The sequence below is a fragment of the Populus trichocarpa genome, chromosome 7 (assembly GCF_000002775.5).
Source record: "Populus trichocarpa isolate Nisqually-1 chromosome 7, P.trichocarpa_v4.1, whole genome shotgun sequence".
NCBI classification, from domain to species: domain Eukaryota; kingdom Viridiplantae; phylum Streptophyta; class Magnoliopsida; order Malpighiales; family Salicaceae; genus Populus; species Populus trichocarpa.
In genome coordinates this window covers 4,626,408-4,654,324 of record NC_037291.2, presented here as the reverse complement: position 1 = coordinate 4,654,324, position 27,917 = coordinate 4,626,408, and the positions used below count along the sequence as shown (strand labels likewise).

General features: G+C 34.2%; 2 protein-coding genes and 1 pseudogene across 3 annotated transcripts; 1 reads left to right on the top strand and 2 right to left on the bottom strand.

The window, feature by feature from the left end:
* Nucleotides 1-107: 107 nt before the first annotated feature.
* On the bottom strand, nucleotides 108-14,111 carry LOC7478014 (probable cinnamyl alcohol dehydrogenase; annotated as a pseudogene).
* LOC7462587 (probable cadmium/zinc-transporting ATPase HMA1, chloroplastic) lies at nucleotides 13,972-22,768 on the top strand. 2 transcript variants are annotated; one of them, XM_024605617.2, is made up of 13 exons: nucleotides 13,976-14,691; nucleotides 14,775-14,925; nucleotides 15,026-15,210; nucleotides 15,772-15,918; nucleotides 16,105-16,300; nucleotides 17,955-18,067; nucleotides 18,646-18,887; nucleotides 19,660-19,765; nucleotides 19,923-20,087; nucleotides 21,047-21,263; nucleotides 21,461-21,648; nucleotides 21,737-21,823; nucleotides 22,369-22,768. In XM_024605617.2, exons 1-13 carry the CDS (start codon nucleotides 14,167-14,169, stop codon nucleotides 22,546-22,548), a joined length of 2,502 nt encoding a protein of 833 aa, XP_024461385.1. In that variant the 5' UTR covers nucleotides 13,976-14,166; the 3' UTR covers nucleotides 22,549-22,768. The 2 variants fall into 2 exon arrangements, with proteins under 2 accessions (XP_024461386.1, XP_024461385.1); XM_024605618.2 differs by lacking the exons at nucleotides 21,737-21,823; nucleotides 22,369-22,768 and having other exon boundaries at nucleotides 13,972-14,691; nucleotides 21,426-21,565.
* Nucleotides 22,769-23,274: 506 nt separating this feature from the next.
* Nucleotides 23,275-24,994, bottom strand: LOC7483088 (transcription factor MYB44). The gene has a single exon (XM_002310666.4). It carries the CDS (start codon nucleotides 24,491-24,493, stop codon nucleotides 23,501-23,503), a length of 993 nt encoding a protein of 330 aa, XP_002310702.1. The 5' UTR covers nucleotides 24,494-24,994; the 3' UTR covers nucleotides 23,275-23,500.
* Nucleotides 24,995-27,917: the final 2,923 nt, after the last annotated feature.

Genomic DNA, 27,917 nt, shown 5'->3' with positions numbered 1-27,917 from the left:
GAAATTAAGAGTGGAAATGTGATTCCAAAGTATCAGAATCCGCAAGCTAAAAGAATCCTTTATTTGAACTTTGAAGCTGAAGATACGAATGATCTACCAATCAACAGTCATCGCATGGAATGACCAAGAAAATGATAATTTGATGAGGAAAAGAGGGGCTGAATCATTCGAAGGTTGCTGCCGGCCACATCCAGCACAAACCTATGTCTCGCTCCATTCCTTTCCATTCTCTCAAATGCCTTGTTCACACTATCCATCTCCACTCTCTCTATAATCTATGAAAAGCCCTTCTAGGCCCAAAAATCCAGTAACTCCTGGGTCTCTTTACGATCCCAACGAGGCTCCCGCTTATTGATTTCTTCCCAGGATGCCACCATAAATTAAAGGCTTAACCATCGAAGTACATTTAAATTCTGCTCTGGTTCTTGCACTTTGACTTTTTGGGTTTAAAATCAAATGCAGGAAGAACAGACAGAAGACTAGTTCAAATAGATACAAAGAGCTGGGGCATAACTGTAATCAAATCACTTGCAATAAACTGCAATGGTTTAGGAACAGCTCCAACTACGATGAGCTTCCCTTCAAACTTGAGCAGTGAAAGGTACGATTCCAGAGGGTGTGCACCACTGGTACGGCGTCAAGAATGTAGTCAAGGGTGTTAGCAGCCTTCTCCATCTCTGTTGCATTGGAGCTCGCCAGAAAAACATCCGCACCTAAATGCTCCAAAGCTTCCTCCATCTTCTTATAAGAAGGGCTTAAGAAAATAACATGATGCCCCATTGCCTTTGCAATTAGCACACCTACATGGCCAACTCCACCTAAGCCCAAAATTCCTGCTTTGATAACCTTACTATAGCTACAGAATTGTTTCGAAGGGCTATAAGTCGTCACCCCAGCACACAATAGGGGTGCTGCCTGCTGTGGATAAAGCTTGTCTGGTATCCTAACCACAAACCTGTATTCATCATAAATCTTAAATGGCTATACAAACCCGAGATTGGAAATGAAGTTGTTTGCCTGATTTAGCTTACTTTTGATGAACAACCATAGCCGAAGAGTAGACTCCTTGAGTGGTTCTTCCATCTCTGTCAGTGGCATTGCAAGTGAGGATCCTTTTCTCGCAATATTGTTCCACGTTGGGGTTGCAAAACAAACATTCCCCACTATACCAAACTATGTCTCAACTCCGACCATGTTTCCAACTCTGAATTTCCTTACTTCAGGACCCCACTCTACTTCTTCTTCCCAGTGTTATTAAATAACCCGTTGATTTGAAACTGGTAAAGCCATGTTTCATGTTGACCAAGTCAACTATACAGGTTAACCTATAATTTAATTTACCTAGTTAAAATCCAAATAATATTCAATTTGATAGAATCAACAAACACCACCACAACATCTATTGGATGTGCCAAATTGACCAATTATAAAGGTAAACCAAGAAGATCAAAGAGACATTTAATGAGTTAGTGCTCGTTTGGTAACGTGGCTGCGGGTAAGGTTCACTCGCAGCCACGCTTATAAACGTTTGGTTAAGAAAATAAAAGTGTTTTCACCACGTAGGACCCACATGGCACCGCAAGTTTCGGAGAAGCAGCATTTTGCTGCTTCTCGTCTAGGAGAAACCTCAACAGTGGAGCATGGCTCCACTGTAGCACTGTTCACTAAAGTGAACAGTGCGAGTGAATTGTAATTCACTCGCACAGTTCCGTGAACAATTTTTTTTTTTTTGAAAAACCAGTGCAAGTGAATTAATTCACTCGCACTGTTCACATGAAAAGTTTAGTGTTTTTTTTTCCCTAAAAAACCAGTGCAGTTAAGTGATTTCACTCGCCTATTCACGTGAAAGTGAACAATATTTTTTTTTTGTTTTTAAAAAAATTAGTTTAAGGTGAATTAAATTTACTCGTACTGTAATCTCAATTTTATTCCTGATAATATTTTACCTAATTTTATTGCATGCTCAAAAAATCATGAAAACTGTAGTTCTTGTCGAATGAATTTTGTACGTAATGAAATTGTAATTTTTTTTTAAAAAAAAATGAGTTTTACTCGAAAAACTAGTATTTAATATTATTTAATAACACTACATAAATTAGAAGGATATTGCATGATGACGTAGCATTTGTGGAATTTGATCGCAATTCCAATTATGTTCTTGCCGGGTCCGACCAAGTTAAAAAAAATTCGGTTTTTATTTTTATTTTAATTGTGTTTTATTCAAAAAATTAGAAGGAGATCGCTTGATGACGTAACAAAAAATTCAGTTTTTGTTGTTGCGTGCTTAAGAAACCATGAAAAATATAGTCATTGTAATAATAGATTTCGTATGTGATGACATTGCATATAGTTTAATGGAATAATAAAAAATATTTGATATCAATATTATTTATTTCATGATGTAATAATAGTAGTTAAATCTACAATATTTAAATTAAAAATATTTTTTAATTATTTTATAACCTCAATTTGAAAAGTATTTTTTTAACCAAACACATTAAACTATTTTTTATTCAACCTCAATTTCAACCACAGTTTTAACCAAACATATATTTTTCCAAACCAACCTCAACTAAAAGTACTTTTTATAAAACAACTTTTTTAAAACCACAACCACAACAGCAACCGCAATACCAAACACACCCTTAATTCATGATATTCAGGCTGAACAAGCTTCAAGAATTCCTACAAAGATGGCATTAAGCATGAAGTTGAGTTCAAATGAAGATCAACCCTTGATCAATGTAATACAAGCAAGAGGTGAGACCACTTAACATGTACTAGAGCTTGACTATACATTTTTATGTTAATGGTCATAATTTGTCATTCGATCGTTGAATTGAACTAAAAGTTTTTAGAAGATTTTAAAGGTCTTGTTTCTTATATCATTAAAATTTCATAACAATCAGACATCGATAATGTCTTCCAATAAGGCATAGAAATTACTATGCAGATTGGACTTTTATTTGTACAAGACTTAGGCTTCGTATTTTATTTTACCCATACTTTTAAGTTAGTTAGGTATTTGAGTTTAATTTTTAGCTTAAGGTTTATTTTTGTTTAAGTCAAATATATAAACACCTTTTATTTTTTGGATGTGAAGACATAATGATTTTTGAATAAAAATTACGTGAGCACTCTTGCTTTTAGGTTAATCATTGAACTAAAGAGATCATCTTTGTGGTGTTCAAACCATATACTTTTGGTTCTTGATTTAAATAATCAATGGGTCAGGGTTTTCTAATCTAATTTTAGCTTTCTTGGGTAAATATTCAAACTCTTGATTGTGGGTTGTAAGTAGGGGTGATCATTTTCGGTTTGGTTTTTATTAAAAAAAAGTAACCAAACCGATTTAAAAAAACCGAAACGGTTCAAACCGACCGGTTTCGGTTCGGTTCGGTTTTTTTCCGGTTTGGCTCGGTTTTTTTTGTTTTTTCGGTTTGGTTTGGTTTGGTTTGGTTTGGTTTGGTTTTTTAGTTTGAGACTTATAAAACCAAAACCGAACCGAACCGGTTGGTTTTTAAAAATTCTAATCGATTTAATCGGTTTTTTTCACGGTTCGGTTTTTTTTGTTATTTTTTTCCGGTTTTCTCGGTTTAATCAGTTTTTTAGTTTTTTTGCTCACCCCTAGTGATAGGGTTTAGCCTTCCTTGTTCACATCAATTTGGTATAAGATATTGGCTATAAAATCAGGTTTATTGTTTTTAATTTCTTGTTTTATTCTTGTTTTCATTATCGTTTTCTTTTTGTTTCAATATTACAATATAGAAAATTATTCCTTACATCAAAATCACACCATATAGGGTTTGATTTCATCTTGTGCACATATTCAAGATAATTAGTGCAAAATTCATCTTGTTCTTGAATTGGGTTTTCCTTGCTTTTCTGATTTGCGATTTCTTTGATTAAAAAAAAATAGAAGAAAAGGAAGAAAAATATGAAGAAAAAGTCTTTTTAATTGCGTTTTGCATTGAAAAGAAAAAAAATCATAAAAACAAGTCAAGAAGTTCAATTTTGAATATATTTTGTTTAGTTATTCTTCGAGAAAGTCTTTCTTTGCTAATCTTTGGTGTTTAATTTTCTTAAAAGCAAGTCAAGAAGTTCAATCTTGAATATGTTTTGTTTGAGTTATTCCATACTGAATTCGGGTTTGTTAAGTTATTTCTAAATTCCTTTTAGTTTCTTGTTTGTTTTTATCATCTTGAATTTGATGATTTGAACTCTACGATTTGATCCTTTTTTATTGATATTTATTTAGTTCAATAAAGAATTGAAAAGAGGTGTTAAGAGTGGTAAACAATAAGATGGTATGAGAATAACATCAAGAAAAACCAAGTTAAAAGTAAAATATGAGTGGAGTGACACATCTTTGAGTGTAATCATGTAAGGAAGTATGAGGTTTATTACTAACATTTTTTTATAAATTTGAATTTGTTTTTCAAAGGCATGTAAGGAAGTGTATGAGGTTTATTACTAACATTTTTATAAATTTGAATTTGTTTTTCAAAGGCAAATCATCACCCAATAAGAAGAAGGAAAACATGTTCTTTATGTTATAAGCAATGCAACAACAGTTTGAGCATATGAATATGATGTTTGGTGACATAATGAATCAGATGGATATATAAGATTCCATGATTGTTAATTTACAAGATGGACAATCACAAAAGGTCTTCAATGCTATAAGGCAAGAGAGATGTGCTTTCATACTCGTAGATGAGTTTGATGTTAAGAATAGGGATAGAGATGCATATAAATTTGATCAAGCATCATTTATCAATGGGAAGGGGTTCTGACCAAACTATGTTAGGTGTGATAAAGGGTTTAGAAGAGATGTTAGAAGCTATGATGGTATAGATAGAAACCTTAGACGTATTAAAATAAATATTTTATCTTTCTAATAGAGGAATGATATAAGAGCTTACCTAGAGTGGAGTAAGAGAGTAGAGTTGATCTTTGATTGTCATAACTATTTTGAGGAGAAAAAGGTTAAGTTGGTTATGATAAAATTTATTAATTATGCAATTATATGGTGGAATCAACTTGTGTTAAATAGGAGGAGAAATCATGAGAGACCTATTGAGACTTCAGATAAGATAAAAGTTGTTATGAGAAGAAGATTTATCCCTAACCATTACTATAAGGATTTATAATTGAAGTTACAAAGCCTTACTCAAAGTTCTAAGAGTATAGAGGATTACCATAAAGAAATGAAGGTAGATATTAGAATCTTTCTTGTATCCGTACTTGCTTTTTAATTTTTCTTGTGTTCGTTAATATATTCGTTATTGTTTTTGTTTTTGCTGTCATTTTTTTTTTGTAAATTCATATCATTATCATTATCATTTTTATTCTTATTGATTGTTTTAAGTCCTAAAATATATGGTTGATCATTACAAGGCTTTGATTTTTTTACTGTTTATGATGAGTTCCTTAAAAAACTAAAAATGAGAGCACAAGAGGAAAAAAGCAAAAAAAAACTAGTATATAATCGTGAAAAGCTAGAATTGAGTGAAACATGAGTGGAGTGACATCATAATGAGTGTAAATACATAAGGAAGTATGTGAAGATATATATTTTTTGCTACTAATGTGAAAATTTAGATTTTGACAATGTCTTCTCACTTACGAAGGAAAGAGAAAACCTATTTTTATGTTACAGGCTATGCAATAACAATTTAAGAGGATGAGTGCGAGGTTTGGTGAGGTTTTTGACAGAATGAAAAGACAAGAGGTTGTGATTGCTAGTTATGAGGGGGGTTAATTTGAAAGGGTCCTAATGTTAGAAGGCCAAAGAGACATGCTACCCCACCTTTAGATGAGTTTATTTATGAGAATGAAGATTAAAAAACCAAAGGCCTTGACCAAGCATCATTCACCCAATGAGATAGATTTTGGTAGCCTAAAAACCGTGGAGATAGGGGATTTTGGCCCTATGGAAATTTCAGCCATAGAAGAGAAGGAAGAGATTTTAGGTATCATGATGGCTTAAATAGAAACTTAGGAACTATTAAGATGAAAACCCTAATATTTCAGGGGAGAAATGATCTTCGATTGTCACCACTATTTGAAAAAGAAAAAAATATGAAGTTTATTGTTATTAAATTTACTGATTATGTTAAAATTTAGTGGGATTAACTTGTTTTGAGTGTGACAAGAAACTATGAGAGGCCCGTTGATGCCTAAGACATGAGAAGCCCGTTGATGCCTAAGATGAGACAAAAACAATTTTAAAGAAGAGATTTGTTTTAGGACACTATCATTAGGATTTATATCAGAGGTTGCAAAGTTTGACTTGCATATTTAAAAGTGTAAAGAGTTAATATAAAGAGATAGAAGTCCCTATGATTTGAGCTAACGTGGTGGAGGATATGAAAGTTACTATGTCTAGTTTTAAAATGGGCTAAACTACTACATAGCAAATATAATAGAGTTGCAACACTATGTGTAGTTACAAGACATGGTGTATATGACTTTGAAGGTGGAACAATAACTGAAGTGAAAGGGTAATCTATAACAAGTCTAAAATATCATTAAGGTTGAATTACAAGACGGAAGGGATTGCCTATTCCAAATTGAATATGCGTGTGAAGGTCAAACCATTTAAGACAAGAAAGAAGCCTCTACTAATTCTACAGGTAAATTTGATACTTAAACTCCTCATAACCACGATGTTAAGTATTTTTTATGTTATTAATGGGTCACATAGAGTTTCAATATCCAAATAAAAAGCTATGCTTTTACAAGATCATAGGGAGGTGGAAACCAGAAGTGACAACATTGATGATGAGATGTAGGCACTTGAGGATGTTAGAGATGAGGATGTAGAGTATTTGGTTAAGGGAGAATCACTTGTTATTCGATGCACATTAAATGTTCAGATTAAAGAGGATGATTTGGAGAAATAAAGGAAAAATATATTCCATACAATATGCATATCAGTATGATTATAGATGGCAGAAGTTGTGATAATGTTGTTAGAACTACATTTGTTAGGAAGTTAAGTCTGAACACTACAAAGCATCATAAACCTCATAGACTTCAATGGTTGAATGAATATGGTGAATTAAAGGTTAATAAACATATATTGATTTCATTTTTGATTTGGAGATATAGTGGTAAGGTTTTCTATTATGCAGTTCTTACACATGCAAGTCACTTGTTATTGGAGAGGTCGTAGCAGATTAATAGGAAAATAGTACATTATAGGTTTAAAAATAGGTATTCTTTATAAAAGATGGAATCCATCACTTTTGTACTATTGTTTTTATCGAAACAGGTCTACGAAGATCAATTGAAATTGAATAGAGAAAGTAAGGCTGAAAAGAGTGAAATACATATTTGATTGTGAGCTATTAGAGGAGAGAAAAGTTAGAGGACAAAAATTAGAGATCTGGCCAAGAGTGGAAAGAAAAATCAAGAAGAGTAGAAAAAAAAAAGATAACAAAGAGAGTTGAGGGAAAACAAATAAACAAGTGGGTTTTTATACAAGAAAAAAATGTTCTTAAGAAAGTTATTTTTACTAACAATCTTATGCAAAATAGTTTTGTTGTTTATTTGTTTCAGGATTATAAAGACATAATGCCCCTAGATAGTATTCCTAGTGGTAAAATATATGGTTTGGCTAGTTTTGATGGTTTTTATGGATGATTTGCTAGTACATTAATTGCATCTCTAATTTCAATTATTAAGAAAATTATTGGTTTTTATAAATATACATTTAAAGCTAACAAAGGTTATAAGCTTGTTATTTTTTAACCAAGTTATTGATTTTAGGTGTATATGAGTAAGAAAGGATTTTTAGCACATATAAGATCTAAGTTGCAGCCTAAAAGAGATAGTTCATTCTAAGTTCTCGAACGAATCAATGACAATGCATACAAAATAGATCTTTCATGTAAGTATAGTGTTAATATTATTTTTAATGTTTATGATCATTTTCTATTTGATGTAGGTGATGATTCAAGCTTAAATCATTTTAAGAAGAGAAGGAATGATGATAACCAACAAGCATCACAAAAGGATCCATTAAGTGTCGATTGGGTAGATTACAAGATCAAAGGGCAAGAAGATTAAAATGGCATTCAATGACCTTATTCAAGATATTTGGGCTACATCAAGCTTCAATATTTCAAAAAGTGATGTCTAAATCTTGATTAATATGATCCATGTGAGGGTTGGACAATAAGAGGTGATTTGGGGCTTATTTTTTATAATGTGCAGTTTTACACTAACAAGCATAACTTTCAAGACCGTTGGATTGGACTAAAATTTTACTAGAAGATTTCAGAGGTATTTTTTTCTATAAGGTTAAAATTTTGTAGCAATTAGAGTTCGACAAGGCCTTGTGATAAAGCCTATAAGCTATTATGCAGGAATTGCATTATTTTCTTGATTGGTTTAGGATTGTCTTTTCTTTTGACTATGGATTTCCTACGAGGCAACTTTCATATTCTATAAAGATATTAAAGATTAAAAAATTAAGGAATTAATTTGCAAGAAATCCTTTTTTTACAAGGACACATATATGGCAATATTAGAATCATTATTTTGTAAGGAATCCTAACTTTCCAAGGATTGTTAGTTGGTAGCTTACGATTAATTAATTTGCAAGGTTTCTTTATTTTCAAAGGATACAAAAATTAGCTTCATACCTATTTTTACAAGGAGCCTAAGTCAACAACAATAATCCTTACTTTCTAATGATGCAAGTCGGTAGAAATTATATTTATATAAGGGTGGTCTGTTTTGGCAATGGAAAAAACTGCAAACAAATGATCACCATGAGATTGAGATATAGATGGAAATCATGTTGCTCGTCATCTCCATCTTTTTCTTCAACACAAGAATTTTAAATGAATGGTTAAAAGCTATTACTTAGACTTTATGTTGTTAATTTCAGGGCTCAAATGTTCTAATTTTCATTTAACTATCTTTGTTATGATATGTAGCTCAACTAAAAGGATTGCAACTAATATAGAGGTTGGAATGCATTTGACTAAATTTCATATGAAGTCATAGAGTTAATGATGATGTATATACAATAAGAAGCATGCAACCATATGCGACGTGTATGATGTTGAGCAGCAAATCTTAATTGTTTTTGTTTTTTTTCTCTCAAGTTCTAGAAAGGTAATTTTTTATTGTCCCACATCAACCCAGCCATAAATTATATTTGTATTGCAATTATAACTTGAGAAAAAGAAAGGGAAAATGAAGAGAAAGATTAACGTTTTATAGGTTACTAACTTGAAATCAAAATTGGGAAAGTACCAAATTTGAAAAGTACCTTTAAAAGGAGGTAGTTAAGCCGAGATCTGAAAATCAAACCAAGTATTAATTACAAGAAATTTTAAAAATAGAGTGAAAAAATGAAGAAACAAAAATTACCTTTGAAGTTTTGGTAGTTTTAATCCAAAATCTAATCATTCCATTACACCATATCACCAAGTAAAAATTAAAATTTTGGTTCATTGAATTCATACCAAGTGAAAAGAAAGGGGAGAACAAGGGCAGGGGGTGGAGAATAAGAGAGAGAAAAAGGGCAAAGGGAGGGGTGACTGAAAGGAAAAAAAAACGGTTTAGGGTTAGCATAAATTTGTATTTGTACTTTATTTTTTTCTTTATTAAAATGAGGTTGAACCGGTTTGGTCTGGTTCAATCGGTTTCAGATTTCTAAAATCAAAACTGAACCGAAACAAGTGTTTTTCCTGGTTTTTTAATTGGTTTTTTTTGTTCTCTCTCTCGGTTTGGTATTTTTGTTATTTTTTTTAGTTTTTTTTATTTACTCAGTTGATTAGTTTTTTTGAACACCTCTAGTAAATAGTAATTTCCATTAGCTTGTCCAAAAAGAAAAGGTTAAATCTACTTTGTGTTTGCTTTATAAAATTGAGTCATACAATCTAATGTGTTTATTACTCTCCTTCTTGGCTTATATGTGTTTGGTAATGCAGTGTGTCATACCCTCCTGCGGGGGCGCAACGACCCTTTTCGGGCGTGTTCGGGAGTGGAGGTCTTTAGTTGTATAGTGAGTCACCACCTAGTATTATGGTTACTAGGAACCCTAATTAGTCTTTCAATGACTGGTTGTGTAAAGAAAATGTATTAACACCCCTAATATATCTTACTTGAGGTGAGCTGCATTGTTTTTTCTTTGTTTGTTATGGTCTGATGGTGTTTCTATTTCTATCAATCAACTATGGCAAGTTAGCTACAAGGAACGAAATCCTAGTTTATTAGGTCAAGAACTTGGTTTGAAATGGTGAAATATCTTTAATTATCATTAAGGCTTTTTTCGAGATAAATTTGAAATTTTTTGCTGTTGCATCATTCCAAATAATATTTCAGATAAAATTCTTTGTGATTTTTTTTATCCTTATATTATAAATGAATGAGTTGTATTATTCTCAATAATATTTTGGATATTGACCTCGTATAGGTTTTTTATCCTTATATTAAAAGTGAGTAATAATAAATTATTATTCCTAATAATATTTTGGATATTAACCTCTTTATAGGTTTTTTATCTTTATATTAAAAGTGAATAATATTTTTTTTCATAAATATTATTTTATATTTTTTAAATATAGGCTAAAATTCTTTGTAATTTTACAAACTTGTTGTAAAATCTATGCAATATTTTTGAAAAGCATGCAAAAATATTATAATTTTTTTTAAATGATCAAATAATTTTTAGGACTTTTTGGCCATATGCAAGGAAAACAATTATTTCTTATTTTTTTTATTTAGGTTTTGTTTGACAAAAACTCATTTTTCTTAAAATAAAATTATTTAAAATAGGCCTAAGAGATGTTTGTCAAACACATCCTTAAACCAAAAAACCTTTAGCAAAAACATTGCAATCCAAACAAGGACTTAACCATTTGACCGGACACCTGACCAGGTTGACTCAAAACCTTTAGTTCAATTATAAATCGAACCAAAGACCACTGGTTTAACCCTAAAAACAAATCAAAACCTATACTAGAACCTAAAACGAACCAAACTTGCAAAAGCACAAAATATTTTGGTCAAAACGAATCAAAGCTCAAAAAAATAAAGAACACGAAGAGCATTCAACGAGAACTTAACAATGTGGATCAAGATTCAGACCAGCTACGAACAAACCAAAGATATAAGCATATTGGAAATCAATCACAGAACAATAATCAAACATCAAATATCAATGATTATCGATCGATAATCATGACTTGATCAAAATAGGTTTCGGTGCAAAAACAAAACCCTAAGATTAAAACTCAGAAATCATGATTATTGATGCAAACTAACCCTTGATTATGAATTAACGATGTCCAATGAAGTGTCTAGTGCAAAGAAATGGACCAAAATTGATCCAAATTATAGGGCTAGGGCAATGTTCTTTCCAAGAACATGAAGAACACTGTCTTAAAACCCAGAAATACCCAGTATTGTCAAGCCCCAGAAATGGCCTTCTAGGCCTCTAAACACATTGTTTTTGGTCCTCATAAACCACATTGCTAACACCAAGCATAGTTGAATTAAAAGAACTAACAAAAAATATCATATCATCAAAATCATCATTAGATTTCACCTTTCATAATGCAGCCTCAATGACAACCGACAAAAAAAAAATCAAATTTCGATTTAAAATTAGCTTTTTAAACACTTGAGGACCCAAACCATGCTCATAAACCAAGGACATACATTAACAAACCAAAAAAAGCATCAATAACCCTATTATCATATCTAACAAATTTCAAAATCACTTTATTTCATTTAATCTAAACATCCAAGCATATTTTAAACATCTAGCAACATTAACAAACAACTCCAAGTAGGATTAAACAAAGAAAAAAACAACATTTTATGCATTAAAATAAAAGCTATAAGCAATATAAGGTAAAAAAATGTTCAAAAACACCATAAATAATGCAACAATAGGCTAGAGATGTGCCTCATGGACATCATCAACTAAACTAAATGAATGTTTTATACCCTTCAAGCTCAAACAATGGCTGCTACCTTTTAGTTTCTTCTTTTCCAAGTTTGCTATTTTCTCTCAAAATTGAGGAAATCCTTGTGAAAAGCTTTTAAACCTTCAAACTTAGAGTCCTTTTATCAATATTTTCCTCGCCTTTCTTCCTCTTATTTTTCTCTTCATCTGGATGATTTTCCAAGGGGTATTTATAGGGTTTCAAGCTAAAATTTTGATGGATTTAATCAAATATTGATCATCATTCATCAATGTTTGGCCCTCTAATCAAAATGTGAGAGTTTTAGGTATGTTTTTACAGTTGTGAGCTCTGTACCTATGTTGGTTTTATAATGATGGTTTTGTAACAAACTTAGTTTTGGAGATTTTGGTGGTTTTGCTAAACTTGGAGACTAAGAAGCTTGTTTTTTACTTTTTGATCTTGAGAGAAACGTGACCAACCTTTGATAAAAACCTACTGAGCAAACTTGAAGTGTGAACACACGGAAAAAATCAATGTTTTTGCAAAATGGGTATCACAGTCATCGATGACTGAGTTACCCACTTTCGAGTCTTCGTCGGAGCAACTTTGACGTCATCGTTGTTGAAGACCACCTGAAGTTGGTAAAGGAGCTGCACATCTTTTGTTTAGATCCAACCTTGCTCGATTTGAAGTTCTATAGCTTCACTTCCATTCACTTAAAGGTGCAAACACAATCAGCCCAAAATCTACCATTACAATGATGGTGGATCAGAGACAAGATATTGTAAAGTTAATTGAAAAAATTAGGATGTAAACATTTGATGAGAGTAGCTGATCTTTGTAGAAGAGGTGTTTCTTAGTTAAATGGTGATGGTTACAACCCTTGAGGTGGTCGGAGATGCCACATTCATTCGTTTGAAGATGCCTATTCGATTAGTGGCCAAACGACGCATCATTTATGTTAAACCCTAAAAATTATGGTTTTTTAATTTGGGATTTAGCAAATTGCAATTTAATAATTGTTCTTCCAATTGCTTTTAATTGCATTCATAATTGCCTTCCAACTTTTAATTTCATACAATTCCACCCTCTGTCAAACTCAATAGTTAGCCCCAAAGTTCAGCATTGTTTCCAATTAGGTCTTTGATTCATGATTTATGCAAATTGACCCTTAATTGACCATAAAACTTTTAATTATCTTTAATTTGGCCCATGATTTTGCCGATTTAAGTCCCTGAAGTCCCGCACCTTTTACGGTCTAGTTCTTAGTTTTGAATTTTTTCAATCAAGTCCCTAATTACCTATCAAACTTCAATATTTATGCAATAAGCCCCTAATGACCAAATTAGCTTCTTAAAATTACAATTCAACCCCAAAACTTCAATTCTTTCAATTAAAGCCTAAATTGAATTCAAAAACCAATTTTCCTTGCAATTAAATTCTTAATAAATTCAATTAAACCCTGAAAAATCTCAATCGAATTATTAAACATTCAATTTTGAATTTTTCTTTCAAAATTGAATTGTTCTTGTTAATAAGGCATTTATCAGTCAAAATTGAACTGTTAATTTTTTAACTTTGGGTATTTTGATCCTTTGCAACTAGTCTTTGAAAATTTCCCACTGATATATATATATATATATAATTTTTCCAACTTTTATAATTTTTTTTTGTATTTTGTGTTTTTTTAATATTTATATGATTCCCAAAATAACAGTGCATTATGTTTTTCAATTAAAAATATATAAAAATATTTTTTTATTTATAATATTAACACATCAAAAATATTAAAAAAACACCTAAAAAACAAAAAGAATATTTTCATTATGCGTTCCATCAAACATAATTTACCATAACACAGACCACAAAAATTGAAACAAACTATTAATTGGAAAAAGATTTCTAAAAGTGACATGGCAAAATAATGGCACCGCAAGTGAACAAACTTGGCTGGGCCCACGCCCAAACTTTTCTTGAATTATGAGTGGCTAACGAATATGAGCACATAGTGATAGTGTTCTGTTCATGCTATAACAACACCATTACTCTCTCTTTTTCTCTGTTTGCTCAAATACACAACCCAAAAGGCAAAATAAATAAATAGAGAGTACCAAGTCAGTTACTAACTACTCCCAGTCCACCCAGAGCCGGAGCCGGAGCCGGAGCCGGAGCCATCATACCATGAACTGATTGTAATTGTTTATTTATTTCTTCCTTCACAACCCAAGCCATGGAAACCACCACTCTCCGTCACGCGATTGGCGTCACCGACTTCCCTTCACCATCCCTCTCACTCTCTGCTGCTGCTAATAATAATTATTATTATCATTCCTCCAAATTACTTGTACGAAAACGAGTCATTTACCATCAATCTTCCCTTTCTTCCAAATTTCCCTTCAATTCCCTCTCTCATCCTCCCAGATCCACCAATTTCAACCACCGCTTCATCCTTCGCGCCACCGGCCACGACCACCACCACGACCACCATGACCACGATCATGACCACTGCTGTCATCACCATCACCATGAAGGAGGCCATGATTCGCAACTGACTGGACCCCAAAGAGCTCTGTTAAAATTTGCAAAAACACTAGGATGGATGGACTTAGCCAATTTGTTGAGAGAACACCTGCAACTTTGCTGCTGTTCAGCTGCTCTTTTTATCACTGCTGCTGCCTGCCCTTACATAATTCCCAAACCTGCTGTCAAACCCCTTCAAAATGCGCTCATGCTCGTCGCCTTCCCTCTCGTTGGGGTACCTTTTCCATCCCGAAAATCACTCCTTTTATCTTACTCATTTTTTTTTCACTTGCAATTCGTTTGTTTGATTGATTCCAGGTCTCAGCATCCCTTGATGCCCTTACTGATATTGTTGGTGGGAAAGTGAACATTCATGTGTTAATGGCCCTTGCGGGTTTTGCATCCATTTTTATGGGAAATGCTTTAGAAGGAGGGTTACTTCTTGCAATGTTCAATTTAGCTCATATTGGTAACCATTTTTAAGTTAGTTGTGAAATCAAAATTGTTTCTTTTCGAGTGATGAATGAATAAAGTTGATGTGGGCCGGTAATCTGTATTGTTATTTGCAGCTGAAGAGTTTTTTACGAGTCGGTCGGTGATTGATGTTAAGGAGCTGAAGGAAAATTATCCGGATTCTACGCTTGTGTTGGATGTAAATGATGACAAGCCGCCTGATGTTTCTGATTTGTCGTATAAAAGTGTACCTGTGCATGATATAGAAGTGGGATCCTATATTTTGGTCGGAACTGGTGAGGTCTGTGATTTTTAAGTTATTTATCTCTCTTATTGCTGAAGATTTGAATTTAGTTTTGGTATTGCTAATGTCATGAAATCTCAGTTGAAAGCTTAGCATATTATGATCTGTTCTTGGATGTGAATACATGATTTTAAGCTTTTAAGGCTTCATGACATGACATTTCAAGACTGTACATTCTTGCAGTCTAGGTTGTATTATAACTAGATTAGTTATAATCTGAATGTCAACAAACCTCAGAAAGTTTCTTCCTTGTCTGAATGTTCTGTTTTTAACTTCATTATCAAGGTAGGCCAGAACTTTATTGACTTATGCCTTTCCACCAACCTAAATAAAAAGTTCAATGTTCAGGGGCAGTGCAGCTATAGCCACATTTCAATGATTAGCTACCTAACTATCCGGTGGAAGTTGAAGCAAGCAAATACTCTGACTAATATGACATGCCATTTAAGTTATTAGATTGCTGTATTCACATTGTTTATCTTGATTTGTACCTTTCTTTTTGACTGAATGATATATTGGGACTCAAAGTTTCATAACAGGGGTTGGTATTATGTTTAGGCTGTGCCTGTAGATTGTGAAGTTTTTCAAGGTAATGCAACAATTACCATTGAGCACTTGACTGGAGAAGTCAAACCATTAGAGGCAAAAGTTGGAGACAGAATTCCTGGTGGTGCAAGGAATGTGGATGGAAGAATGATTGTCAAGGTATGCCACATTTGCTGATGATGAAAATTGATATGCCTTTTATTATTTTTTCTATCAATCTCGTGCAGAATCCTTTAGATAAATGATTCAAAGTCCTGTCTGAAGCTTTTTTCCTTGATCAACATTGAGAATATAGATTTTCTGTTATGCTGCTTTTCTTTATATTTCTTTCTAAATTTGACTTAGGCCACTAAAACGTGGAAAGAGTCAACATTGAGTAGGATTGTGCAATTGACTGAAGAAGCACAATCAAGTAAGCCAAAACTTCAAAGGTGGCTGGATGAATTTGGTGAGCAATACAGCAAAGTTGTTGTGGGTTTGTCAATTGCCATTGCTCTCCTTGGGCCATTTCTTTTCAAGTGGCCATTCATGAGTACATCAGGTAACTTGGAGGAAGAGTATTTTTCCACTTTTATTCTAGCTTAGAAAACCATTTGTATCTTTGAATTGGATTTCCTTGTAGTAACAATGTTTTGCTTGAGGATTCATCATTTATTCCTAGAGATGGCCTCACGAACATATGCTTTGATTCTACTGATAATAACTGAACATCATGCATGCTTTGGCACACTCGTCGTGATTGGAATAGAGCTTTTTTTACTGGTTTAATGATTCACATAGGGGGATGATGCACTGGTTTAGAAATATGCAGGTGATGCTCACACATCTCATTAAGGGGATCCTAGATGCATTTATCATTTTATTTTCTAGAAAAGAAATAATTTTGAATCTTTTTTCGTAAATGTTGTAGAAAAGCAATTTTGTTTCCATCATTCTTTGTTGTTCTGAGAAATGAATATTTAAAATTTTAAGACCTTTCATGGTAACTTTATTTGCGTAAAATGTTCTTGTTGGCTTTCTAAAAAATTACAATATATTTGTATAAGGAAAGATAACTAGATGAATAGGCATAATTACTCACACACACACACACTTTTTATATGTGTTAGCATAGCCATATTTTTTAACTTAAATAACTATACTCATGCATATATCCAATTACACTCCTCCAATCATATAAAATGTTTATTTAATCAACAATTGTGACAATTGTATTTGGAGGATTGAATAACCAAAATAAGGAGGGCAAAGAAAAGACAAAATCAACCAAAAAAACACAGATAAGAAAGTGGTGGGAGATTGGAATTGGAATAGGACCAGTGATTTGGCATGGTAATGGAATTTGATGTATATTAGAAGATTAAAAGGGTATGAAGCTAAGTTCTTGCAAAAGCTAAGTTCCAGCATATTTTATCTTCTGTTCTTCAATGGAACTTGTTGGCTTCTTAGGGTACAAAATTAAGTTCTTGCTGTATTTCTTAGGGTTACTCTTGGAAAAAAAAAGAAGAAGAATTGTGAGGGCATCTTATATAGCAACAATGAACAAGGGGATGGGTGAATGTTTTTGGGGCAGGGGTGGCCAAGGTCCCCTCTTCTCCCCCTGATGCTTGGCCGATGTGATATATGAATCTGCAGTTTGGTAGTCCTGTTTTTTCTCAGGAAAGAAATTTTTTTGGGCTTTTACTTGCTCCACAATGAATTTGGAAAAATTGGAAAAACTGCTTTGGTTCTGCAACTTTCCATAGATAGCCCTTCTGAGAAAATTGATTTCTTTTTGAAGATTCAAGCCATGATATGGTTTCCATGTACTTCACCATATAAAACTAAAAAATGCCGTTTCTCCTACCAAAAACACTTTGTTGGTTTTTCCCCTTGAAACCAATGAAAGTATTTTCCATTGTTCTGCATTAGCTAAAAGCTATATCAATTGGAGTACTATGGATTTTAATAAAACATATTGGGTCAACAGTATAATCCAAGAAATGAAAGAACTTAAAATATCTGCAGACTTAAACACGTAGTCTAAGTTCAATGCCTTTCTGATATTGCTGGGTTTTTTTTCTTCCCATTTATTTTTTTGGTATTTTGATGCTTATGTGATAGCTCTATTTATTTCTCTCTTGTAGAAATGAACTAGCATAGCTTTTTTAGACACATTCATTCTATTTTTTTTAATGCTTGGGTTGATCATGCAGTTTGCAGAGGATCAGTCTACAGAGCACTGGGTCTGATGGTGGCAGCATCACCATGTGCCTTGGCTGTAGCTCCTTTGGCATATGCCACTGCTATCAGTTCCTGTGCAAGAAAGGTACATGAGAATTACTAACCATAATCTCATAGGAAGTTCAGCCACAACCATATAGACAATTTTTATATTTTTGGATGCAGTAGTTTTAGGGATGATGTCTGAGTTTAGAAAAGCAGAGATGCTATGTTGAAGTTTGGGTGTTGATTGGCATTGTCCTCAACTTCTCATGACTCTCTACCTGGAGCCCTGTAACCATTGTCATTTTAAATGTATGTGAACGGGCCAGAGTACCTCGTTTGTATTAGCTAATCTTCTATTTATGTTTAATTATGCCCTGGAATACTACAGTATTACCACAGTGTGATCTGAAATTAGCACATTAGAATTTTTTTCCCCTGAATTTTACTGTCTCATTTTCAATTATATCATCTATAGATTACGCTAGGTTGTCTATGTTTGATACATGATGTAATTAAAATATGAAACATGAATATTTTATACCTGGTACGACTGAAAAAAGAAAAACCCTGGTGGAAACAAAAACTTCAAATTTCGCTAAACTGGAGCTCAATTTCTTATGATTTAAACTTCACGTGTGTGGCAATCCTGGTTTAACTATCTGCTATCTTTGTATGAAGGGGATATTGCTTAAAGGAGGCCAGGTTCTAGATGCTTTAGCTTCCTGCCACACCATAGCATTTGACAAAACTGGAACATTGACAACTGGGGGGCTAATGTTCAAAGCTATCGAACCAATTTATGGGCATCTGATCAGAAACAACAGGACAAATTTCACTTCTTGTTGCATTCCCAGTTGTGAAAAGGAAGCTCTTGCTGTAGCAGCTGCTATGGAAAAGGGCACTACTCACCCTATTGGAAGGTAATTCTTACAATACTCGTACTTAACACCCCCGCCTCCTCTACCCCACAACATGCACCCACACACACCAACAAAATATAAATGTAAGAAGACGTGCCTTCTTATTTATAACTTTTTGTTGCTTCCCCTGTTGATCTAGTATTGGCTTGATGGCTGGAAAGAGTTTTTTCAGCTTATTCAATTGTCTAATTTTCTTTTCATTGGTGCTTCATCATATCTTGTTGTGTCATACAAACTTCTTGTTTCGAATTGTTTCTCATTCATTATCCCACCCTCTATGAAATATGCATATGCAAATTTGGTTGAAACTCTTATTGAACCATTAGATGTTATGGTGTTTGGTAGCAATAAGTGAAAGCTCCTTTTGTGTTCTACGGGTTTTTCTTATTAGCGATGCCATATGTATATCTTATGTATATACAGAGAAAATGTAATCGAAAGGAAGTTGGTTTCTAGGGATCCGGATCAGCTTGGTATGGAGATGGTTTTGTGGCATATTACAATTTTGGTCGAAATTAGCTGTTTGGTCCTTTCAATGTTTTTAGTGCTTGGAATCCCGTGTTCCTCATTTAGAAACTTAAAAATGGGATTCAGAATCTCATTCTCACGTGGCTTGATTCTAGTTGACCATAGTTGGAATTAATCATGGTCTTGTCTCGTCACAGAAGTTCAATTTTTATTATCATCTTGTCTATCTCATGAACATGAACATAAACATAAACATCAACTTCTTTTTTCTTTTGGTAAATTATTGCTTTTTTGCTTGATACAGAGCTGTTGTGGATCATAGTATAGGCAAAGATCTACCTTCTGTTTCTGTGGACAGTTTTGAATATTTTCCCGGTAAAGGTCTTGTTGCTACTCTGAATAACATTGAGGTACTCTGTCTTTTCTTCAATACACTCAAGTCTGCTTCCTTTTGAATTTAATAGATGAAGTTGAATTGTAATTTCCCTCTTGATTTCCTGTGTTAGAAGGTTCATTTTTTATTTCCATGATGCAAATTGAATTCCAGTTATTTTTATTTTTTTATAGTCAGGAACTGGAGGGGGTAAATTGCTGAAAGCATCTCTTGGTTCTGTAGAGTTCATTGCTTCACTTTGTAAATCTGAAGATGAATCAAGAAAGATAAAGGAAGCAGTTAATGCATCTTCTTATGGAAGAGATTTTGTTCATGCTGCTCTTTCTGTTGAAGAAAAGGTGAGGCTCCATTTGCTTGGCTGAGTTGGTATTTCATGAAAGATACCATCTAACCTGCTCTTAAACCAACTTCAAATCTCCAAGGATTTTGTGACTGTAGATGAAATTTCTGTACCAAATGCGCTTAATATATGTCAACACTTAGTCATAAATTGGTGCTGATAACATTACCATATTAGTCACAATTAACCTGAATGATTGCTACCTTCTGACTTCCTAGTGCTATTTGCATTTGTTCCTGTAACATGATAAACACCGAGGCCTAAAATTAAATGCAAATTCACTTGAACCGTATCCCAAGTGAGTGCTCTTTCTCTTTCTACCATATTGAAGTCTATTTAAGTCGTGTACATTTTGCATGTCTCTCAAGTTTTCTAGTTTATTAACAACCCTGAGATTCTTTATAGTTTCCTTAAGTTGATCATAGTGGTTCAGTGAACAGTCTGAACCAAGAAAATGCTTTAAGGCCTTTTAGAAACTTGCTTGGTCACAGAAAGACATGTTGAGGAATAGGCTGACTATAGCGCAGCCCATTGTTAAAAGGATGATTCTAGGAAAAGTTGTGTTCCTTCAGGCTCTCTTGTGGCGCACAGAGAACGAGAGGAGGAAGTAGCTAGGTAATGCTTCTCTGTGAAGCCTACAATAAAATCATATACAAAGGCCATTACCCCACCAAGATAAGCTCATGCTAGAGAGAATTTGTAAATATTCCTATAGCTCTTTTGCATGAAATGAGTGCATGTGGCTGCAACCCAAGGCTTGCAATTGTATCAAGCAATGGACCTTGTTACAAATGATATGTCTTGTGACCAATTCTATATGCTCTGGGGTTTTTACTGCATATGACTTCTTTGTAACAATGTACATCCTATTCATCTGCATGACAGAAGGCATTAAATGAAGGGTGGTCATGCAGCTGTGATTTTCCTGGTTTTAAATGTCACTCTATGACTTTGTAGGTAACATTGATCCACCTTGAGGATAGACCACGACCAGGGGTTTCAGATGTCATATCTGAATTGCAAGATCAAGCAAGGTTCCGAGTAATGATGTTAACTGGTGACCATGAATCAAGTGCATGGAGAGTTGCAAAAGCAGTGGGCATCTCTGAAGTTTACTGCAGCCTGAAGCCAGAGGACAAGCTTAATCAAGTTAAGGGTATCTCGAGGGATATGGGTGAGCGTTTACATTGAGTTTGAAATCGCTTTGTGGCCACGTGTTTTCCCTATTTGAGTTTCCATGATTTATAAGCTCAAGCAATCTCTTTTTTAAGGAATGATCTGAAGATGGGTTCTCAAGTTACTCTAATTGAATTTTGTATGGGCATGCAACCGACAGTGGTTTGCTGAACAGATATTGGAATTTTGTCACAGGGGGAGGTCTGGTCATGGTTGGTGAAGGTATTAATGATGCACCGGCACTTGCTGCTGCAACTGTAGGGATTGTGCTTGCTCAACGGGCCAGTGCAACTGCCATAGCTGTTGCCGATGTTCTACTGCTAAGGGATACCATTTCTGGTGTTCCATTCTGTATTGCCAAGTCTCGCCAAACAACTTCCCTGGTACTTGCTAGCTTCAATCTCCTTGCCATTTGTTATTTCTTGACATAAAGTTCTTGAATCCTCATTCTGTACTCACATGTACATGCAGATCAAGCAAAATGTGGCCCTTGCATTAACTTCAATATTTCTGGCCTCCCTTCCATCTGTTTTGGGGTTTCTTCCCCTCTGGTTGACGGTATGAATCTGTTTGATAATCTGCTTTGATGAACCTTATTATTGATTTGTTTCCAGAATCTCTTTGCAGTACTTTAAATTCTAGGATTTGGGAACATGTTTGAAACAAATCCTATAGCAAAATGATAAACAGCAGTTTTCCATCATGTGTTGTTTCTTTCAATGAACTTTCTAAAAATCAGCTCGTTAGTTGACGTGTCAAACTGAAAATGGTTAGCTTCATCCTTCCTTGCCCCAAGATGGCATGATGGAAAGTCCGGCATTCAGGGGAAAGAGTGAAGCTAGTCATTTGTGGGTTTGAAATGGGGTTGTGTGGTTTTATACTTGAGAATACTTGGCTAAGAGCTCAACTTGTAAGTGTCTTGGTTGTCAATCAACAGAACCATGCAGCCAAAGCCATCTCCATTAGCTGCTCAGGTTTCTGTTCATTTTTTCAGTTTTGAGATTGCTTTGCTTCACTTTCAAGCTCGTAGTTTATTACTATTTATCAAAAGAAGACGAAAAGTTCATCATTTCTCACTGATTTTCATTGGTAAAAACGTTTAGGTTCTTTTACATGAAGGTGGCACTCTTCTCGTGTGCCTCAATTCCATACGTGCTCTGAATGATCCCAAATGGTCCTGGAGGTATGATTTGCAGCAAGTTGTAGAGAAACTGAAATCCAGAGTGATGTTAAAGGTGACAGGTGACACAAGCTCAAGCACCGTGGAGGCAGCACCTTTGTGATTCACATTCTTGGGTTTTCTCAAGTTTCCTTCGTTTCTTTTTTTTTGCTAGAAAAGAAAATATGGAGAGTAATGTATGTCAGAATCATAGATACAGAGGAAGCCATGTATTTTTGCAGAAGTAAATATTTTGTCCAATCCAATTTTATCCCTTCTTCAAATTGTAAAGAGTTGACAATTTACACAAAAATCAAATGAAGAAGACCTTTACATTTGAAACAGCATTGCAGTGTTGCCTCGGTTTTTTTGGTAGTTGAAACTTGAGATTTTGAGCACCTGCAGTTTCTTCAGGATTAATCCAACGACCAACTACTACCTGCCATTACTGCGAAACAATAAATATAGCGGGCGTGTTTCACAGCTTTGTCTTGTCAACTTCCTAACAAGCTCCTTTCACGCTCTGCTAATTACCAATACTTCAATCTTTGAGATTTTAGGGAGATTGAAAAACAACCTTCCTTTTCCCTCTCTAGCGAACAGTTTTCATAGAATTTGCTTGTTAGTTCAGAATTAAGAAATTGAACACACGGAGGAACTCCCCCCTCCATAGCTCCAAAGCAACTCCTCTTAAATGGTTGTTGTGCCATTTGTTTTATCCCTTTTTACATCCATGTCTTTCAATTTAATTTAAAGATCATTCACTTCTCTCCACATAAAAGATTTTAGATTTAGAAATTGAAAGAAAAAAAGACAGCCATCCACAGAAACCATTAACACCCAGTTGAGATATATAAAAGACAAACTTGGATTAGAATTGAAAGATTTGTTGTTTTCCTTGTTCTTGTTGCAAGTTTTTTTCAGTTCCCTCGTCAGAACCAGATCCAAGGTTACAAAATGTCTCCGTTTTTACCATTTCCCCTCGCCCTTGCCCCTCTCTCTCTCTCTCTCTCTCTCTGTACAGTCCCAAAATTATTCCCTAGCCAAAAGAGAAAACAGAAGCCCCAGTTTCCTTTCTACCCTGTCCATTTTTCACTACTTAATTTTACCAACCCAACCCTATTATTCACTGCGACATTCCTAAACCCCTCCCCACTCATGCCCTGATAACACATACCCCCACCTACACCACTATGTTCCATCATATAATTCCTCACTTCCTTCCTTATCATCTCTTGCATCACCGACATAAACTCTGTATTGAACCCCACAGACCCGGACAGTCCGCCCACTGCCGGGGACACCTCCTGAGCCGGTGCGTTCCTTCCCGTCAAAAGGGGTGTCACTGTATTGGATTTGGGCAGCTGAGATGGCTCGCCGACTTGGTTGGACACCTCAGAGGAATCGGCCCCAGGTAGAGACAAGCTCAGCGAGGTAGGCGGGTCGTTGTTGTTATCAGAAGACGACGTCGTTTCAACTGGAGGCATAACCGCTCCGGTTCGGGCAACGGGCCGGTATATATTATAATTATAAGAGGAGGATAAACCGGGCAAGCTGGAGTCGCTGACGTCAGATCCAGAGGGGCTGCCCGGGCTCATATAGAGCCCCGTAGAAACAGGCACACCAGAACCTGCACTCACGGATCTCTTCAAGGGCTGCGTGTTATCACCATCCAAATTACCATCATACCCTTCGCGGTTGCAGAAATTGCCATCCTCTGCCATTGAAGAGCACTTGCGTTTCAGAGTGGAGTTCCAGTGGTTTTTAATAGCGTTATCGGTGCGCCCGTAGAGGAGACGAGCAATTGTAGCCCACTTGTTGCCGAAACGAGCGTGGGCTCGGATTATCGTGTCATCTTCATCGGGAGTGAAGGGTCGGTGCTCGACCTGAGGTGAGAGCTGGTTGCACCACCGGAGCCTGCATGATTTTCCTGATCGGCCAGGGATTGATTTGCTTATCAATGACCAGTTTCTTGCACCATGTTTTTGAACCAGTTTCTGTAACGCCTCATCTTCTTCTGGACTCCATGGCCCCTTGATCCTATCCATTTCCTTTCTAGTAATAGCCATATCCTAACACACGAATCTAAATCTCTTCTTGTGTGTGTTTTTTTCTCGCATAAAACGAGGCTTGTTCTTTTCTTTTCTTTTCTTTTTTGTTTGAGGAGGCTGGGAGGAGGGAGGAGGGAGGAGGGTGTTAACAGAGGGTGGTGAAGGGATTTTGTATTTATATGAGGAGAGGGTATAGTAGTTATAAGGGAGTGGGAGGGTGACTGGTAGAGGCGGTTGGGGGTTGGAGAAGAAGAGGAGTTATGGGCACCGTTGGTTCGAGGTAAGCGGTTGGGTTCTTGGGATACAGCTGGCGAATGGACACGCGTCATGATTAGTAGCAGTGATTTGCACAAGTTACTGTCTCTTTAATATATCTCCTTGGCTGGCTGGGGGCTTTGGGAAATGGAGAGCAGCGTCCATCGCACTCTCCTTTGAGTGTTGTTTGGAGCGTTCTTTCTTTTTTTGAATCATTTCTGAATATCATATTTGCTTATTAATTGGACGACTTACAGAAATCCCACCCATGTTCTTAACAACTATTATTAATTAATATTTTTATTTTTATGTTATAAAGTGTTTTTTTTTAATTAGAAATTTTTTATTTTTTTACTTTAAATTAATATTTTTTAGTGTTATTAGATCATTTTAATACACTGATGTAAAAAATAATTTTTAAAAAATAAAAAAAATATTATTTTAATATATTTCTAAGTAAAAAATATTTTGAAGATCAACCGCAAATGCACTCTCAAATACACATTAATCAACTAATTTATTTCAATACCCATCATCATTCTCATTTAAAGAAATTGTAACTAACATAACATGAAGAGCATATTAAATTTGACATTATTAGATATTTTATTTTGAATTTTTTTATTTTTTTAATTTTATTTTTTATAATTTAATTTAAACTTATTTTTATATTAACTTTACTTCCTTTTTTTTTTACTATTTTTTATTTTTTTAATTGAAATTTTTTTATTTATTAGATTTGGTTCTCGTTCTGCTGATTGCTATTTATTTTATTTGAAATAATTATGAAATTGAATTATTTTTTTTAATTTCATCATCTTTCAACTTTTTATCTGTTAAATTTGATCCTTATTATTTTTTAATTTTATCCTCTTTTAATTTTTTATATATTATATTTGGTCCTTATTTTTATAATAAATTTGAAAAAAAATATTAATAAAGTATTTTTAAGTTTATTTTTCATGGCACGATCAAATACTATAAAATATTTTTCAATTTATTTTTTATGTTACTGCCAAAGATTAAAAAAAAATGACCCATCTTTTATAGAAGAAGAAGAAGAATTACATAATAATATAAGCAAAGAAGCCAAGAATCACCACATCGTATTTCTTTGAGATAGGGTAAGAAAAACAGATGATTGGGTCGGAGTCAATGCCAAATTCGACTTCCCTAGGTGTGGAAAGTGGAAATTCCGAAATTCAGTTGGAAAGTAACGGAGGATAAGGATGCAACCATTTCGATGAAGATAAAATTTCCATAATTGTACCCTTGGAAGTTAGAGAGACAAAGACCATAATTATACTCTCTCTCTCACTCGCTTAGCCATCCAAAACACAAAAATCTCAAGAGAAAGATGGCAACGATTGGTTGGGCAAGGCTTTATGATCATCATCATCATCTCTCTCCCCGTTTGACTGGGACAGCCAGGCTGTATAGCATTATCTCTCATACTCCTCCTTTTCTTATTAATCTTTTTAATAATAATATATATATATATATAAAAAAGGAACGGCTGCACGGGAAAATGCTGAGCTGGCAATAAACGACAAATGTGGTCGCCGAGTCACTGTGCGAATCATTACTGTTGAATTTACACGCCAGCCTGTAAACCTGCCAACGGCCTCTTCCCCCACCGACACTTGCCGGTCACCGATCCGTTCATGCCTCTAATCGGAACCTGTACGGAACTGTTAAACTATACATAATCCCAAATTGGCTTAAATGCGCTCGCTCCCATGTCCGGAGACTTTCCCTCCAGCTTCCGGCTTGTTCTGGTTTTCAGCATATTTTTTAAAAACTATTGAAAAAATATATAAAATAGTGTAGCTTGTATGTACCGATTATAGATCCGTATCCGTTTCGGTTACTCGTAGATGGTACCTGCTACCTAATGCTCTGTTGTTTGGTGTGAGTGCTTCTTTATTGGTCATCAATAAATACTATTTGTATATTTTTCTTACAGCTTTGACTTTTGACTGATCTTCGGGTCGGTGGTAGCGAGGTTGCTAGATTTTCTGGCCGTTCGTTTCGGTTTGCCTGCCGCTGGGATTCCTTCGATCATTTCGATTTTATAGTTAGTAATTAAGCTAATGAAGGATAATATTGTAATTAATCATTAACAGAAAAACCTAAAACAGGTGGGAGATTTACTCTGCACATGCCTTGATTAACAGTAGATTATAATAGGGAAATTATGATTTTGTCATTAAAAAAATCTCAAGGAACTGTCTTTGTAGTGTAAAATAATCTTTTCACTTGGTTGATTTATTATTTTAAAATTGTTGAAGAGAATTTTGATCTTTTCTTGATTTTTTTTATACACAAAAATCACTTTATTGCTCTTAAAAATAAAAAATAAAAAAGAAATATTTAACTATGATTTAAGAGTTTTTTTATATTTTATATTTGTTGCTAGAGTATAATGACTCTTATTTTTAGAATCAAATTTTCAGAAATTTTATTACAAGGACTTATTTTTCATTTCACAATGGTTTTACATAATAATTTTTTTGTTCATAGAAGCAATTTAGTATTTTTATAAAAATAAAATAAAATTGTTAGGGTATGCAACTAATACTAGTGGTCAAAATCATTCTTCAATTGCGTCATTTGATTCATCTCGGCCTTATCTTCGTCCATGTGCAGCGCATGTGGTCAACAAATTTTCGGTGTGGCACTGATAACCTATTCTTTTTTTTTCTTTTTTTTTCTTTCCTCCTATAAATTCATGTCTAGGCCTCCAAATTTGCAGATCAACCCTTTAAGTTTCTTTTGATTTCACCCCTCCTTTTTTATTTATAGTTGTTTTATTTTAATTAATTTCTAAAAAATAATTTTTGTTAATTTCATCCTCCTTTAATATTTAGAATATTAATTTATGTTTAAAATATTCATTCAAAACAATTATTGTGGATTGAGAGAGAGTTGATGGAGGTAAGAAATCTTTTATATAGGCCCTAGGTATTCTTTTCAAAAATAATATCTTTACGGTGTAACTTTTTATCTTTGCACTTCACACATAAACATCTAATTTTATTGTCACTAATATTCTTGGGATTAAAAAATACAAAATTAATAAAACTCTCAACACCTTCAAGAAAAATCTTGCCTATACAATTCATCGATTGACTCTCAATACATCCAAAAACGATCATCCATTAAAATACTGCCTATAAAATCAATC

Bases quoted from the DNA above. Each gene is read 5' to 3' on its own strand.
- LOC7462587 (XM_024605617.2), top strand. From the start codon at position 14,167: ATGGAAACCACCACTCTCCGTCACGCGATTGGCGTCACCGACTTCCCT. The intron at 15,211-15,771 runs GTCTGTGATTTT...TATTATGTTTAG, and splicing joins TTTTGGTCGGAACTGGTGAG to GCTGTGCCTGTAGATTGTGA. The intron at 19,766-19,922 runs GTACTCTGTCTT...ATTTTTTTATAG, and splicing joins CTACTCTGAATAACATTGAG to TCAGGAACTGGAGGGGGTAA.
- LOC7483088 (XM_002310666.4), bottom strand. From the start codon at position 24,493: ATGGCTATTACTAGAAAGGAAATGGATAGGATCAAGGGGCCATGGAGT.